The 15,319-nt window shown below is 36.3% G+C and overlaps 1 protein-coding gene across 9 annotated transcripts in view; it reads left to right on the forward strand.

Moving 5' to 3' along the window:
* The window catches only part of PTPRD (protein tyrosine phosphatase receptor type D), a 380,605-nt gene that overhangs the window by 78,359 nt on the left and 286,927 nt on the right, over window positions 1–15,319 (forward strand). For all 9 annotated transcript variants that reach the window (XM_056325255.1, XM_056325244.1, XM_056325247.1 and 6 more), the window contains exon 2: window positions 6,687–6,854. In XM_056325255.1, the coding sequence (XP_056181230.1) occupies window positions 6,770–6,854 (85 nt within the window). In that variant the 5' untranslated portion in view covers window positions 6,687–6,769. The remainder of the gene's footprint in view (window positions 1–6,686; window positions 6,855–15,319) is intronic.

A 15,319-nucleotide genomic window follows, 5' to 3' on the forward strand; every position in this document is an offset into this window, starting at 1 on the left:
GTTACTTGGGAGGTGAAAACAACACCCACCTCCCTACTCCCACCCACCTGAAGGGGACTTACAGGTAGTTGTTTACTATAAGATCTCTCCTCAGCCTCCTTTTCTCCAGGCTTAACAATGCCAGTTCCCTCAGCCCCTCCTCACTGGACTTGTTCTCTAGACCCTTCACCAGTTCATTGCTCTTCTTTGGATGCTCTCCAACACCTCAATGTCTTTCTTGTAGAGAGTGGCCTGCAATTGAACACATTGTTCAAGGTGTGGCTTCACTGAGTACAGTGTCTGTACTCAGTGAAGTACTGAGTACAGGCCTGTTGGATAAAAGTTAATTAGAAATTTGCTGTTTTCCAGGGTAGTGTTTACTTTATCTAAATACAGAAAAATAGATATTCTACAAACATTGTGTATTTTTCACTATTTCTCTTCTGTGGCTGATGAAAGAATATAATAGTACAGATTAACCCAGATCCCTCCCCTCCCCTCCCCTCCCCTCCCCTCCCCTCCCCTCCCCTCCCCTCCCCTCCCCTCCCCTCTTTCTTTTGGTTCTTTTGGTTCTTTTGGTTCTTTTGGTTCTTTCGGTCTTTATTTTTTTCTTTTTCCTTTCTTTTTTTTTTAATCGAGTCAGAACAGAGTTTGCTTGCTTTAATTTCTCATGTGGGCAAAGTAAGAGCTGGACTGTTTCAGGGTAACTATAGCTATGTAATTTACAGGGCTCTTGAGTGACAGTAGTCAAGACAGAGGGTATTGGCAGAGTGTGTTTTTCAGGCAAGAAGTCAGTCTTAGTAGGAGAAGTTTCATCTGTCTGTTTCACCTGTTATCTGTAGCTTTGTAGCTTGATTTAAATTCTTAGCACAGATTCTCAACAGTGTGTTGCTTCAATATGCATTGACAGATAACACGTCAATGTTTTTATCCTCTAGCAAGGCTATTTTCATCTCAGGAATTCAGCTATTATGAGCACCATAGCTTTTTTTTTTTTTATCTGTTATTTGGGAGGCACAGAGTTAAAAATGCACGATGCTCTAGTGAATTATTTCTGCACCATGAGTAGGAAAAGTTCTCAACCTGCAGAAGTGACTTAAGATGGCAGAAGTTTGTAAGCATTGAGATACATGACAACTTACAAATTGCTGTTTAGTTCATGATTTGGAATGTGAGTGAAGCTGCATAAAGATGAAATTAGGCAGAGTTTTTTTGTGTGTGGTTTAAGGTTACATACGAACATCAGTATTTCTGTAAGTAAAAAAATACTTCTAAACAACATTCTCCATGAGAAGAACAAATCTGTGATGCGATATTTAATGTAATTTGCTGTTGTTGAATTAATGTATTTACTAAATTAATTTAATTTATCTATTTCCTTTATTTCTTCAGTTATTGAAATACCATTTTCTGTTCAGCATGGTAACAGAATAATCCTTGGTGAAGTCCAGAACAGAATTACAGTGTAGAATCAGATTGAATACATGAAGTTGTTTAATACAAGCGAAATTCCACCTATCGCTGCAACTCAGTGGTGCTCTTACAGTGATGTAGTTCAAAGGCCTTATTGAGATCAGAAACCTGCTGTTCCAGGGTTGGTGCTCACTTGTGAACGAATAACAGTAATAGAAGAATTCAGGAATGACTGAGGAGCATTAAGGCGTATTGTTATCCAGGGACTGATAAAATGAAGCTTTGGAACACTCAACACATCTGTCTTTTAAATTTTCTTACTCATGTGTTTGCATTTTGGCTTATTTTAAGAATAAAAAAATGAAGGAAGCGTAGAACTTCTCCAGCAGGTCAACAATGAAAACTTTTATCAAGTTTAATCAGTAAAAGAGCAATGTAAATGTAGAACTTCTAACAATTTCCCTCATTGCTTTGGAAAATACATGTATTTCCCTTTAAAAGACATTGTTTTACCAAGAGGTATTTCTGAATTTATTTTGGTTAAACAGCTTATAAGCATTAATTTTATTTCCTATTATTTCTAGTAATAATTCAGCTGTCAGTCAGTTTTTTGCAGCCAAGATTTGTCTATGAAATCTGTTTATTTTCTTCTTTACGGAGGGATCTTGATTGATATGCAAAGATGTCAAGTATTGGTACTTTTTCCTTTACTTGATTCTAGTAATGTTTCAAATTTCTTTTTTGTTTCTCTTCACTTGCATATGTATGGTATTAGAAATCTGTGGCTAGGGAATGGATGTAAGTTAGGATTGTGGGTGTGATGAATGTAGAAACAGAATGTAAACACAGTCTTCTCTTTCATTCTTTGCCTGTCGCTTGTTCTTAAAGAAACTTTTTTGAAAAAAAAACAAAAAACCAAAAAAACCCCAAGTAAGATGTATCCAGTTTTGTTGTAAGTCCTTGTGGCAGACCAGAGATGGCCAGGAACTAAAATTCTATCTCTGAACAGATTCAAACTTCAGAAAAGTTTATTTACAACTCCTGTTTGTTTAGTAGCACAAACTAGTTCTCATATTTTCACTTTCCCGTATTCCAGAATTTTCTGTTACTGGATTTTTTTTCCATGTTGCTTCCTGTGTCTGCTATGACTTCTTTTCTGTCTGTGTTCTAGCCTCTTCCGAGAGCTCTTCCCTGCTGTTAAATTTCTGTTAAGTTATCAAGCGTTTACATGCACATACAGGCATGGAAAAGCAAGCAGATCAATAAAATTAGTGTTTACTTTTTTAATCCTAAGACTTGCCTTCAGGTAAGCATTTTCTATAACTTTAACTGTCTTGGTCCAGGGAGCATCTCCTCCCGAGTGCTCTGTTAGGACCTAAACGATTATTTTTGGTACTAAAAGTGTCCTGGTTTCATCTGGAATAGAGTTAATTCTCTTCTTGGTAGCTGGTGCAGTGCTGTGTTTTGCATTTGGTGTGAGAACAATGTTGATAACACACGGATGGTTTTGGTTATTGCTGGGTAACTTTTATACCAAGTCAAGGACCTTCCAGTTTCTTGGGCCCTGCCAGCCAGAGGGTTGGAGGGGCACGGGAAACTGGGAGGGGACACAGCCAGGACAGCTGACCTGAACTGGCCGAAGGAGTATTCCATACCATGGGATGTCATGCTGAGTATATAAACTGAGGGGAATTGGCTGGGGCTGGCTGCTTGAGGATGGGTTGGGCATCCGTCGGTGTGTGGTGAGCCATTGTATTGTGTGTCACTTTGGTTTTTTTTTTTCCTCCTGTCCCTTTGGATTTTATTCCTCTCCTCTTTTCCCTCCTTTTCATTATAATTGTTGTTATTATTTTATTTTATTTCAATTACTAAATTGTTCTTATCTCAGCACTTGAGTTTTACCTGTTTTCCTGACTCTCCTCCCCATCCTTCAGGGGTGGAGGGTGGTGGAGTGAGCAAGCTGCTGCATGGTAGTTAGTTGTTGGCTGTGGTTAAGCCATGGCATAAAGCAAACTGCAGGTAAGTAGTTCAGTGTTCAGATGTTTCATTCACCCAGTTGATCCTTTTGAGGATAATTGGTGAATTTGTCCCATGCCTAGGTGCTATCATCTCCTGTACTCCAACTGAGGAGAATTCTTTTGTGTCTCTGCACTGAACACTCTGGGGGCCTGAATGTCTCTGCTTTTACTGATCTTATTGGTAGATACCACTAATCAGAGAAAATCTATGCTCTTACTTATGAGTGGGCTAATGAAAGATATATTACCTAGTTTTCACTTCGTTTTCACCATTTTATTAACAACTTTTTTGTCTGAGGAAGATACGAAAATTGGTTGTGGAAGAAATTTTTCATAGGTAGTTTTCTGGAGATGATCTAATATTATTTAATACAGTAGTTATGCAGTACTTACCCTAAAACAAAACCAGCTTTTATTAAAGCTTCACGAAGAGAGGGTTTTTTTAATCACTATTGATTTCTCTGTAGCTATTGTGCTCAGTTTTCTACCAAGAAGTCTCATCTTTCTGCACTCGTGCATTGTGAATGCTGTACCAGGCTGCTAAGAGCAGCCTCACTCCAAATTCACTCTGTGAGACAAATGTTGGTGCTCTGTGGAAGAGGCGAGTATGACCTGGTGCCTCAAATGTTGTTTGTGTTTTCACTGTCACTGGTACCACACTTTGGATGTAACAAACCACTGTCAGGAAGAAATAGAAAAGGGAAGAAACTACCTCGTTTAAGAATTTATAATGCATTAGATGAAAATTTTACTTTGGAATTAGGGTAGCTTGATTTAGAAGTTAATATGTGTTTGATAATTGCATTTAGTCTTTGTAAGGAATTGCATTTCCATGTTAGTTTTCACAAATAAAGTATAGACCTACACACCAGATGATTATGATCTCAGGATTGGTATAATTTACAGTAGCAGCGTCCCTGGCGGAAACTTTGCTTTTTTGTAGGTAAAGCTGAGGCAGACTTGTGTGGAGAGGCTTGATAGTACCTGATTTTCTCTTGGTTTGCTTCTCTCTAGTATTATTAGCTCATCATCTGCATGCCTCTACTAACAGTGCCTCTTCAGCTCACTGGAAAGAAAAAGGACCCACCCTCCATCTTTATTCAAGTGCTTCTGTATGTTTAACTTAAAAACCTAGAAGCTAGCTATGGATGCATAGGCCAGTGAAGAGAAAATAAGAGGCAAGGGGTCTGCTGGAAACCTTAGTGTGTCTTTCAGGTTAGCTGGAGCCATGAAACTTGAAAGCAGCAAAGAAAGGAAGTACTGAGGGTTTTGCTTTTTATCATTGAAGTGATACTGAGTATCACCTTCAAGGCAGAGACAATGAATGCAGTATTCCCAACTGCTTCTATGTGCATTTAGAGAGAATGGAATGTCAATCTAATTATTTAAAAAAAAAAAAAAAAAAAGCTCCTTTTTTTTCTCACCCTTTTCTTTGTTGGGTTTTGTGATCCATCCCTTCATTTGCAGACAGGTAATAGAGGATAAAAGCATATTCACATATTAGGATCATGAGATTTTTAAAATTCCCCTTTTTTTTTTCTCCAAGTAACTAATAATACTTTCTCTTTTAGATACCACATCTAATATTTTGATGGGAATGTTTGTAATGTGTCAAAATAATCCCCAGTACTCTGTTAAAAAGACATTTCTGTAAAACAAGCACGTTTTTGGTTACCTTTTTTCCCCTCCTCTGTTCCCCTTATTAATTATCAGTGTTGTTTCAACTCCACTTCCTCCTCTGCTAAAGGGAGCAGTTTATGGTTCAGATACAAATCTTAGTACCCATCACATTTCTGCATTTACCTTCACGTGTCATCTAGCGTGTTTGCATGCCAATAAAGAGATAAAATTTTATTCACAAGGGAGCTGTCTTTGGAGACAGTTCAGGGCTCCCTTGTAATTCCTGCAGTCTAAAAGAAGCGGAATCAAAATCACCTCTTCCTTGAGAGTACATTTCATATATCTCCATCCTTGTGAGAGCATTGGAATCATGTAGCCCTTGGCTCTGATACTCTTGCACGGACTATTGTCTCATGGACTTCGTTGTCATTTGAAATGCTGGCATGAAGATGGTAGCAATGAAAGGGGGGAGATGGTGTCTTCAGCACTTTGCCTATGAAGATTTCTTAGATTTGTATTTTTTGATGGCAGCAGCTGATTCAAAAGATAGTTTTATAAAAGAGATTCATAACAGCTGTAGATTTCTGCCAGCTGCTCATGTCTTTTCTTCCTTGAGTAGATTTCTTTGAGTGTCACACCATACTGTAAAATGCACTCTTTATATCACCCACAAATCTGTAAGATCTTTCTTGTGGAATGGTAATTAGTATAATTTTTTCTCCACCCTTTTGTTTTTTATCTTTACTTCATGGAAACCACTCGTGTGGTAACAAAAAAGATGGTATCAAACTTGCCAAAGCTTACGTGTTGCAGACCCTTTGAAAAGTAAAATTACATGTCAGTGTTATTTTAGTGATGTCAGGCTATTTGGGGATATCTCTAGTGTTTCCTGTGAGAGGGAAAAATATTTTTATATTCTTTAATATATGTTATTGTTTAGGTGTGGTAAATTTGGACAAGAATGAGACACTTCTTTTTTAAGTCAGGTACCTGAGCTCTAATGCTCGCTGTGTATCATATTAAATTATGCATCATAATAAATGAGTTGGACTGAATTGGATTCTCAGCCATTTCTTCAATGCTGAATTTCTGTTGGGTATATATCAGATATGTACAGGAAATCACAACAGGAATTGTAACCTCTGATAACTATGTCTAGATTTCATGTCTAGCTTTAAGAACATCTCATGAAGCAGGTTTTTCTGTGTTATTCTTACCAGATGCCAGAGCATCAGCTCCCAGTATGCTGCTTGCAAGTGGACTTCTTATTCTGGATATTGAATGCACTTTGATTCCCTTCTTGCAACATGTGTGTTCCAGTGATGTGTTTTACTTAATCTTTGTCAACAATTAAGTTCTTGTGATTCAGAAGGTGCTGTTGAATATGACAAAAGATCCAGGGTGTGAGAGATGCTTGATTATGGTAGAAAAGGTGCACTGAGAAATATGTTGGATCAGTGCTAACATATACCCTACCTTGAATCTTCTGGTATATGCCAGTAGTCTGAAATGAATCAAGCTTACTCTTCTTTCTCACTTACACTTTTGCCCTTTAAAATTGTTTTGCCTCAAATTGTGAATGCTCAAAAAAACCCAGAAAATCTCTGCCCTGTTCTTGCTAACTGTATTTTTCTCTTTTTCTTATCTGTTCCACAGGCTCTGAAAATACTTCATCTGAAATTTCAGACCGGACAGACTCCCAGTGGCTTCTAAGCCAGTGAGGAAAAGGCCGCCAAAGCATGCTGGTGCCAAGCTGTCAGATGATGCACGTAGTCAGGCCAATGGTGGTGCTCCTGTGCTTGCTACTCTATACTGATGCTGAAAGTAAGCTTATTATTCATTTGCGCTTTTTTTTCTCACTTGGTGGTTTCTAAGGGTCTCAGAACGAGTCTCCTTTTGAGTAATTCTTAAAACACTGCAAGGTCCATTCTAGATCACGGCTGGTGTTCGAAGATGATTATTTATGCAGCGTCCTTACTATTTTTTCTTCTTAATGCCCCTTAAGCAACTAATGGTTCCATCTCAGATGGTGAAGATCATTGCCACAAAGTTACATAGTCAAAATGAAGACCAACCTTGCTTACCCCAGGCATTGGTCAAATCCCTTAAAAACATCTTCATTCTTTGAATATTTCTTTCTTAACTTTGGTTTTAAAAAACAACAAAAAAACCCCACCGGAAACTGCAAAAAAACGAAGATACCACTCCCCAATTAATATCCAGTCCAATTAAAATTTCAGGCCTTTTGTAACTGCCACAACAGTTGTTCTAATCTATTTTTTTCCAACAGCTGTCACAGAATACAGTAGCCAAACAAATCAAGCAGAACTGACAACTTAATAGCTGGCCTAAATGTGTGACAATTCAGTGAGAAAAAGCACCTATGTTTACTTGTACCGATGGGAAACTTGTGTTTTGGTCAATTAGTTTACCTATTAATGAGAAGATAATATCTTCTTTTTCGTTAGGAAATCGTTAAGTCTGCCTTGTTTACATGTGTTCATTCTCCCCAGCTGTCCTGTGTCTTCTTGCAGAAGTAATGTGCAAATGAGAAAAGCCATTTGCTTTCTACCTGTTGACCTACAGGTTTACTAAAGCTGGCTGTTTGTTACATGCTACAAGCTGACTGTTAACGTTCCCTTGATTGAGGGGTATTTTCCTATTGAATCTTCCTGACTATGCAAATACATCACCAGTGAATAACTGTTTCAGCTCTGACTTTTGAAGACTTTCACACTTCTATGTAAAAAACAAAGGAGCAGTTGTTTTAAATAGGAATACACAAGAATAAAACCGGTGTTAGTATGGTCAGATAAATCAGTTCTCAGGAAATATGTATTGAAGAGTTCCTTACTACTCTACTTATCACCTGAAGCCTAGGTATACTAAATTACAACAATGAAAAAGGTACAAAATCTTTCCACTTCCATGTGTAGTAAGACTTCTTCCTTTTAACTGTAGCTCTATGAAAGTGAAATAAATAAATAAATACAGAGAAAACATGTATGTTTGTCCAGTACTGGCAGCTGAGGTTTTTTGGCCTCTGTCCAGGTAGCTACTGACCAGCTGGGGTGATTGTGTCTAAGGTGAAGCCAAAGGACATTTTAACACTTTGTTCAGCAAATAATTAATGGGGAAGTTGGCCCATGTATTGGATGTTTCTGCAGTTGTAGTATTCCACCTATTTTAAAAGTAAGTTCTGTGCTTAGGAAACAGATTTTTAGAAACTGGTACATTTTTTCTGCTTCAGGTAATGGAGGGTCTAACCTGTGGGGGAGTATTGTTTTGGTAACCCAAAATGAGTGTCAATTTGCAAAAAAGACAATTCAAACACTAGAAACTCATTTGTTACTCCTGTACTTATGAGAGAAAAGTATAGTTTCTGTAACCATGTTATGCTAAACAGAAGGTTTCATCATTCTCTGTGAGGAAGGAGGACAGGTTTTTTTGAAGGTTACTATGGATTTTACTTCAAAATTGGCTGTCACGATATAGTTTTCAGATTCAATTTTCTATATCTACTGTATTACACTTTTTTTTTTTATTTTAAGTAGTGTCAGACAAAATAGAGGTCAACTACTTGCCTTTGCTGGCTAGAACTTTGCTGGAAGTGGTGTTGCTAGAATCTGTGGAGTGTCACATGAAGAATAAAGGTTGTAAGATGCACAAAGATCATCTTTTTGTGGGAGTTACTTTCCATGAAACTGGCTTGGACAGCAAGATGCAGTCTTAAAATAGACTAAGAAAGAGTAAAAATTATGTATTAATAAATATTACTATTAATTAATAGTAAGTAGTGTTTTCAAGGGCAGATTATTAATAATCTTATTCTTTATAGGACTAGTGTACTATCTTGACTGGAGAACAAAGCAAAGGTCTTTTCAAGATAACAGATCAATTACTTTTTTTTTCTATTCCTTTTAGACACTATTTTATACAACACTGTCATATTATGTGATCATTATTAGTTTCACGTTAAAAACATTAGTTATGTTGACAGATAATACATGAAGAGTGCTGTTATTGTAAGTTAAAAACACCCCACCCTGAATACCACTGACTGTCTTTCACAAATCAGCTGAACTGTGCTGAAGGAACTCACAAAAGCCAGTACTTTTTAATTTTGTGTATTTGTCTTTGTAAGTGGTAGATATTACTAGGCAGAGTTACAAGAATAGAAGGTAGCCAAGCAAAGATACATTAGGTTATCTTCTTGGAGGGATTTATAATGTTGCAATATCATCTATGGTTAATTCTTAGTATCTATTGTATCTTGCCAATAGGACGAAGACGATGACAATTTAAAAATACTTACAAATGAAAAAATCAGGAAGATTTTAAAAAAAAGTTAAAATACTAGAAAGTTTCAGCTAAGAAAAAGTTGAGAAATACTGCTAGGATTTTGGAACTAAAGTATAATGGAATAATAATGCTACTTTTTTCCCCTTTATTTTCTTTCATTCTTTAAAAGAAATAGAAATTATTTAAGACAAATTTATTTGTGCTATCCAAGTCTTAGGTCAGAGTCTCTGTTAAGATATTGCAGAATAGAGAATAAGCAGACAATGATGCTAAGAACTTGTAGATTAGATATCTTGCTTTACTATTTCTGTATTTTCTTAATGAGAGAACGGAGCCGGAAAGTATAACTTTCTAAGAACAGAAGTGCAGGTTTGCTTCATTTAAAAATACTGTTGATTTGTTTAGAATGTTGAAAGAATGTCTACTTCTGTTGGTCTTTCGTGTATTTTTGTTGTTAAGAGCTTTTGCCATGTGGGTAGTGGTACTGTGAAATGCAGGGAGTGAACTCTCGCATGTACCAGGTGAATATGAAATGGTCACTTTACATAGGCTTTTATTGGCTAGTTTTTATTTTACAGGAAAAGGCTTATCCTTTGAAATTACCTTTATTTTCTGTTTACTACTAATAGAAGGTGTTACTGAGAAATTGCATGAAAGCCCAGAGTCTGTATAAATTAATATAGTCCTTTTTACAATGTGAACTTTACAGTTGAATGATTTTTCAGCTTTGTACATCCTTTCCTACATTCCTTTTCTTTCCAAGGATTTATAGAAAGAACTGGACTGGAAAGGTGTCGCAGCACTCTCCAAACTAGCTGGCTGCAACAAGGTCTTTTACCGTCACATACCAACACACTCTTCATGCCAGTCCCTCTGCTGCCTTCTCCTTGTCTCACCTCATCCAGGACATGTGTCCTCTCTCTACTTCTTCCTCAGCTGCTTTCTCTTCATTGGCTCTCAACCACTTAACAGAACCCACCACACCTGCACCTTATCTACACTGGCCAACCCACTGGCCCTGAAGCCAACCCACAGTTGCGTATTATCAATGCTAATTAACCCAGCTTCATTCCTATACAGAGAGAGAAAAATCTAATGCCAGATTTTGTTCATTTGCATTGACTTGGTTAAAATTTCAATTAAAAGGTTGTGATACCCCTTACACAGACCAAAGGTGCTTTTGATAGCTAGATGTCAATGCACTGTCTCCTACATCTAGTCAGATTTAATTATTTAAATCCCTTTACAATACAGTGCTGAAACCATACAGCATATTCCTTTCTCCTAATTTATGAGATTAAAGAAAAAGACTATGATTGTCAAGTAGTTAATAGACACAGATTTTTAAGTCACATGAATATTGATATATGTATATACAAATGGTAGACATTATACAGTATGAATTAAATTGTGTGCTGTGTATGTGTTTATGTGATTCCACATAATACTGCAGTAATGCTGTGAGTTCTAAATAATGTTTTCTGTTGTACCAATCTAAAAGAGGAGCACTCTGAGAGTCACAGTAACATTTTACTCTTCCACATGTACTTTGTTTATTTAGAAGTTACATTGAATTTCTACAGACATAGTTGTTTTATTGGCTGAGTGAGAGAGAGGACAGGATCAGTGAGTCTCTGGTGTGCAGACACACAGAAAGATGAGGAGTAATTGACTTGCATGATTAGGTCTTCTGCTGGTTCCTGCTGTGCTGGAGTTGGTCTGCCCTCTGCTTTCAGAGATACTGCTCCAGTTTTATAGCTTTCTGTAAAGCGTTCCGGACCCTACTGTTGTCCAGGGCTCTTGAACTTCTTCACTAACATTTGCAGGTCTACTATATTTTGTTTTTGTGGGGAGAAGCAGCTGAAACAAAGGGGACAATTTTTTTTGTCTTTTGTTAGTCTGTCACCATGGAAAAAACATACCTCCTTTTTTATGTTCATAATTTTTATGTGGCTAGCACCAAGATACTACGGAAGATATATAATGACGTTGCTGTTGCATTGTATTCTTCCCAAAGTAATAGCAAATGGATAAGGAACTCTTCCGATCTCACTGTGAAATCACTGTGAGTGAGATCCAAGTAGCAAGCCTTTTTCATGCTTTTGAAGTGATTCCCAATGGTACTCCTTAGTACTTCTCTCCTGTTTACAAACTACCCTTACAGCTGAGGGACAGAATGAGACATCTTTGTTCCTCTCTATCATTGTGAAGGACACCAAGCTCTGAAGTGTGTTGGCACAGGCTGATAAATGCTTCTGTGGCCACCACTCAAAAGGGATACAGGATGGAAATGCCAAAAAACCCTTCCCTGGTTGACTGGATGAGTGCATCATGCCCCTTACACATGTGACCAAGATGTGATTCTTACTGTTAATCCAGAAACTAAGCTTATGCTTGACTGAACAAAGTAAGCAAAATTGAAAAGTGACAAAATTATCTTTGCTGCTTTACTTTTTATTGTTAAAGTGTTATTTGTAAGTATAAGAAGTGAGAAATCTTGAGGAATATGATTTTTTTTTTTGCCTCCATTTATTTTTGGTATTTGTAGCTTCTATGTACACTGTGAGAGGATATTACAGAATATGCTGAGGAAAGAAAATATTTGTTTAGCCTTCTTATTTGTAGAAGGACAGTCTGCTAGCTCACAGTGTTTATCATTGGCAGCCTTGTTCTCAGTGGTGTAGATGGCAAATGTTTTAAGGCAATACTTATCTACATCTGCTGAGAAATTAGTAATATCACATTGTCATAAAAAGTACTGGCTTTTTGTGTTTTCTAAATGAACTCTCAAAATAGTATCTACTTAATGGTATTCTACTAGAAGCTTTCTGCAGGTTCATCTCATAACAAGAAGCATATATGTCTCAGAGATTCTTATGTAACAGAATTCTTTTCGTACTCTGGAATATGATATACTATTGTCTGTTTCTGACCTCTGTAATGATGAGGTGTCAAGTTAATCACTGAGCTCAAGGAAATATACAAAATATAAAATGTTTTAAAAATATTTATTTCTGGTTTTTCGTAGTATCTCAGCTTTTGAAATTCAAGAGTTTAATTTATATTAAAAGAATAAAATAATTTTCTGGAGATATTCTGCATCCTACTTTTCAGTAATTAAATCTACTCTCACAGCACACAATGTGTTCCTTCTCTACCCCGAGAAAGGCCTAGTAACTAGCACTTCCAAATTCTCAGCTGTGTTCAAATAATTTTGTCTGTTTAATTCTTTTCCTTCATTCTTGGTTACATAGCTTCTGCTCTGACAATTTGCTTTTGCTGCTTCTTTTGTGATACTCTTTCAGAAGGGAACCCGCAATTCTTCATTCAGTAAAAGTGTTTGAGCTGACTATCAAAAGACAAACAGAAATACTTACCATAAACAATATCAGTACTGTAACTTGCTTCCATTCCCACTTGTTTGAGATGTGAATAATGCTTATTTCACTCTCTGTCTCATGATACATATATGTCATTTAGCATCATGTTGTCTAAGAAAAAAGGCTTCACGATCTTCTCTAGACCAGGATCCGGAAGGGCTAGAACTTTTAACAGATTTTGGGATGATTGAAACAAACTAATATTTAAATAGGACCTAAATATGGTAGTTTACTATTAATGAAATCAAACATAAGGTGGCTATTTTTCCTCTTCCCCCCCCCCTCCCCCGTTCCATTTAATACCTTCATTTTGTTTTTTAAAGAAGACTTTTTTTCCCTGTCAATACCATTCTTCCATTAAAAACTAAACTAAACTAAACTAAACTAAAAAGTTTTTTGGCAAACTGAAATACATCCATGCAGTCCACATTGACTTTTTTTCCTAAGCACTGTATACAACACTAAACTAACCTAAATAGATCTTCCAAAGTAATTATATTGCATAAAGTAATTATCTTACAGTAAGTCTTGCTACTGGACACATGTGGTTTACACTAAAAAACCCCAATATGCTGGAATAGCTTCATAAACACTATATGTAGACAAGCCCAACATAGAAATTATTTACTTCTTAGTATGTGCTTCTTTGGTAATTATGAATAAATTTCTGTCAGACTAGATTCAGATTTAAACTCTGACATCTTAAAAAAAAAGATTCTTTCAATTACTGCTTTCAGTTGCGGGCAGTAGCAAGATCTTGTAAAATCCAAACATAAAATCTTAGTGTTCTTTATTGATACTTTTTTAGTATGATCAATCTTTATATCTTAGTGCTGATAGCATCCATTTTGTGTAAGATATAGCCCTTTGTTTACATTGTTTTTTCTTTCAATAATTGTGATGTATGCAAAGTAGTTTAGATATGGACTGCCTTTTCAGGTAAAAAAAAAAAAAAAAGACTTTCAGTTTTGTTTTATATTTTTTGCAGGAAATTTTATATGTTCTCTACATTCTCTACAGTTCAACCTTAGGACATTTTCCAGTTGATTTTACAAAAAAGAGTTATATAGTATTGCAAGAGAATTTTATCTAGCCCTTACTAAATATAATATTAAAATATGTCAATAATGTCTTAGAGAAAAGTGAGACAGCTAGTTATACCAAAACATTCAAGATATATTCATTTTTCAGTGCAGCAAAGTGAAGGCTTTGGAATATATATGATGTTTGAGATGGAGAATTGGGGGAAGTGAAAAGAGTATATGAGCATTCCAAACATACTAACTTAGTTACAGAAGCTACAGTTATTACAGATGTTTGCATATATCAGGATTTATCCAACCCTTATTTTTCAAGTCCATACACTAAAGCAAATTTGAATAATTTAATTCCAGGAGTATTCATAATTACCACCATATATGTTTAACTTGCTTAAAATTATCAACAGCAAAATTGATACCTGCTTGAGGACTATAGTTTTCTAATTCATGTAATTTTTAAGAAGGCGTTGGGGTTATCTCTACATATATACATAACAAAACATTTCAACATTAAATATGAATAGAAGATTTATGTGTATTTCATGAAGTGTAGGTTCAGAATTAAATATAGTTTACCAGGGCTTTGAACTGCAGAATAAACTGAAGAACAACTATGGAATGATTCTCCTGAACATTTTTGTAAGTTTAGCTCTGCAGCTTTGAAGATTACTTCTGCGTCTCTTTCACAGCTGCTGTTAATTTAGGTAATTGCAGGCCACTACCTCTCAAAGCAGAACACTGAACAGAGCTGAGTTGAAGCTCCAGAGTTCTTAGAAGCCTTTAAGCCCTGGCAACATTGTTGACTGTAGAGGCAGTGAAGTCTCCTCAGTTAGGAAAGCCCTGTAACTTTTGGGTTTTCTGGAGCATGTGTTAAACCGGAGTCGGGAAACCCAACGTCTCCAGTCTTTCCAGACACCAGGAAATCTAGATAAGGGAACTGTATTTTACTGGCCCAGCAGAGCTGGACAAAACCAAATCATTTAGATTAATTTCAACAGTTAAAAGAAAGTGTTTCCGGAGAAACTTCAGAATGGGTAACTATCTCACTGTCTGCAGTTCCCTGCAGCATCAGTAATAACCAGTGGCAGATAAAGGAATGTGGGTCATTAATATTCCCTTGTCAAAACTGGCAGGGAATTCCAATGTGTCTGTGTTTGCTAGATTGCTTAAGAACGTGTCTACATATCTTAAACGTTTATTAGTATGTATCATAGTCTTAATATAGGAGCAGTTCTTAGCAAAAAAGAAAGGAGAAATCATATAGAAATTTTAGATGTTTTTAGGCTATACACAGCACAAGAATTGCTGTGGTCTTGTACAATATTTTCACTCCTTATCTGAGGTTTAACCCTCAGTGGCTGAAACGGAGATAAAATCTTGAGTAGCAGCATCTGTTTTAGTAGTGAATTTCTGACAATATATTTAGCAAAATATAAAGACCTGAAAATAGGAAGATCACCATTGACTTTTGTTTCAATCCTGTATTTCAGGAAGCTACACACACATACCCACGCACACACCCCAATTACTGATGTATAGGATCTTTCTGTCTTAAATAGTATCTTCT

This window comes from Falco biarmicus, chromosome Z (assembly GCF_023638135.1).
Source record: "Falco biarmicus isolate bFalBia1 chromosome Z, bFalBia1.pri, whole genome shotgun sequence".
NCBI lineage: Eukaryota > Metazoa > Chordata > Aves > Falconiformes > Falconidae > Falco > Falco biarmicus.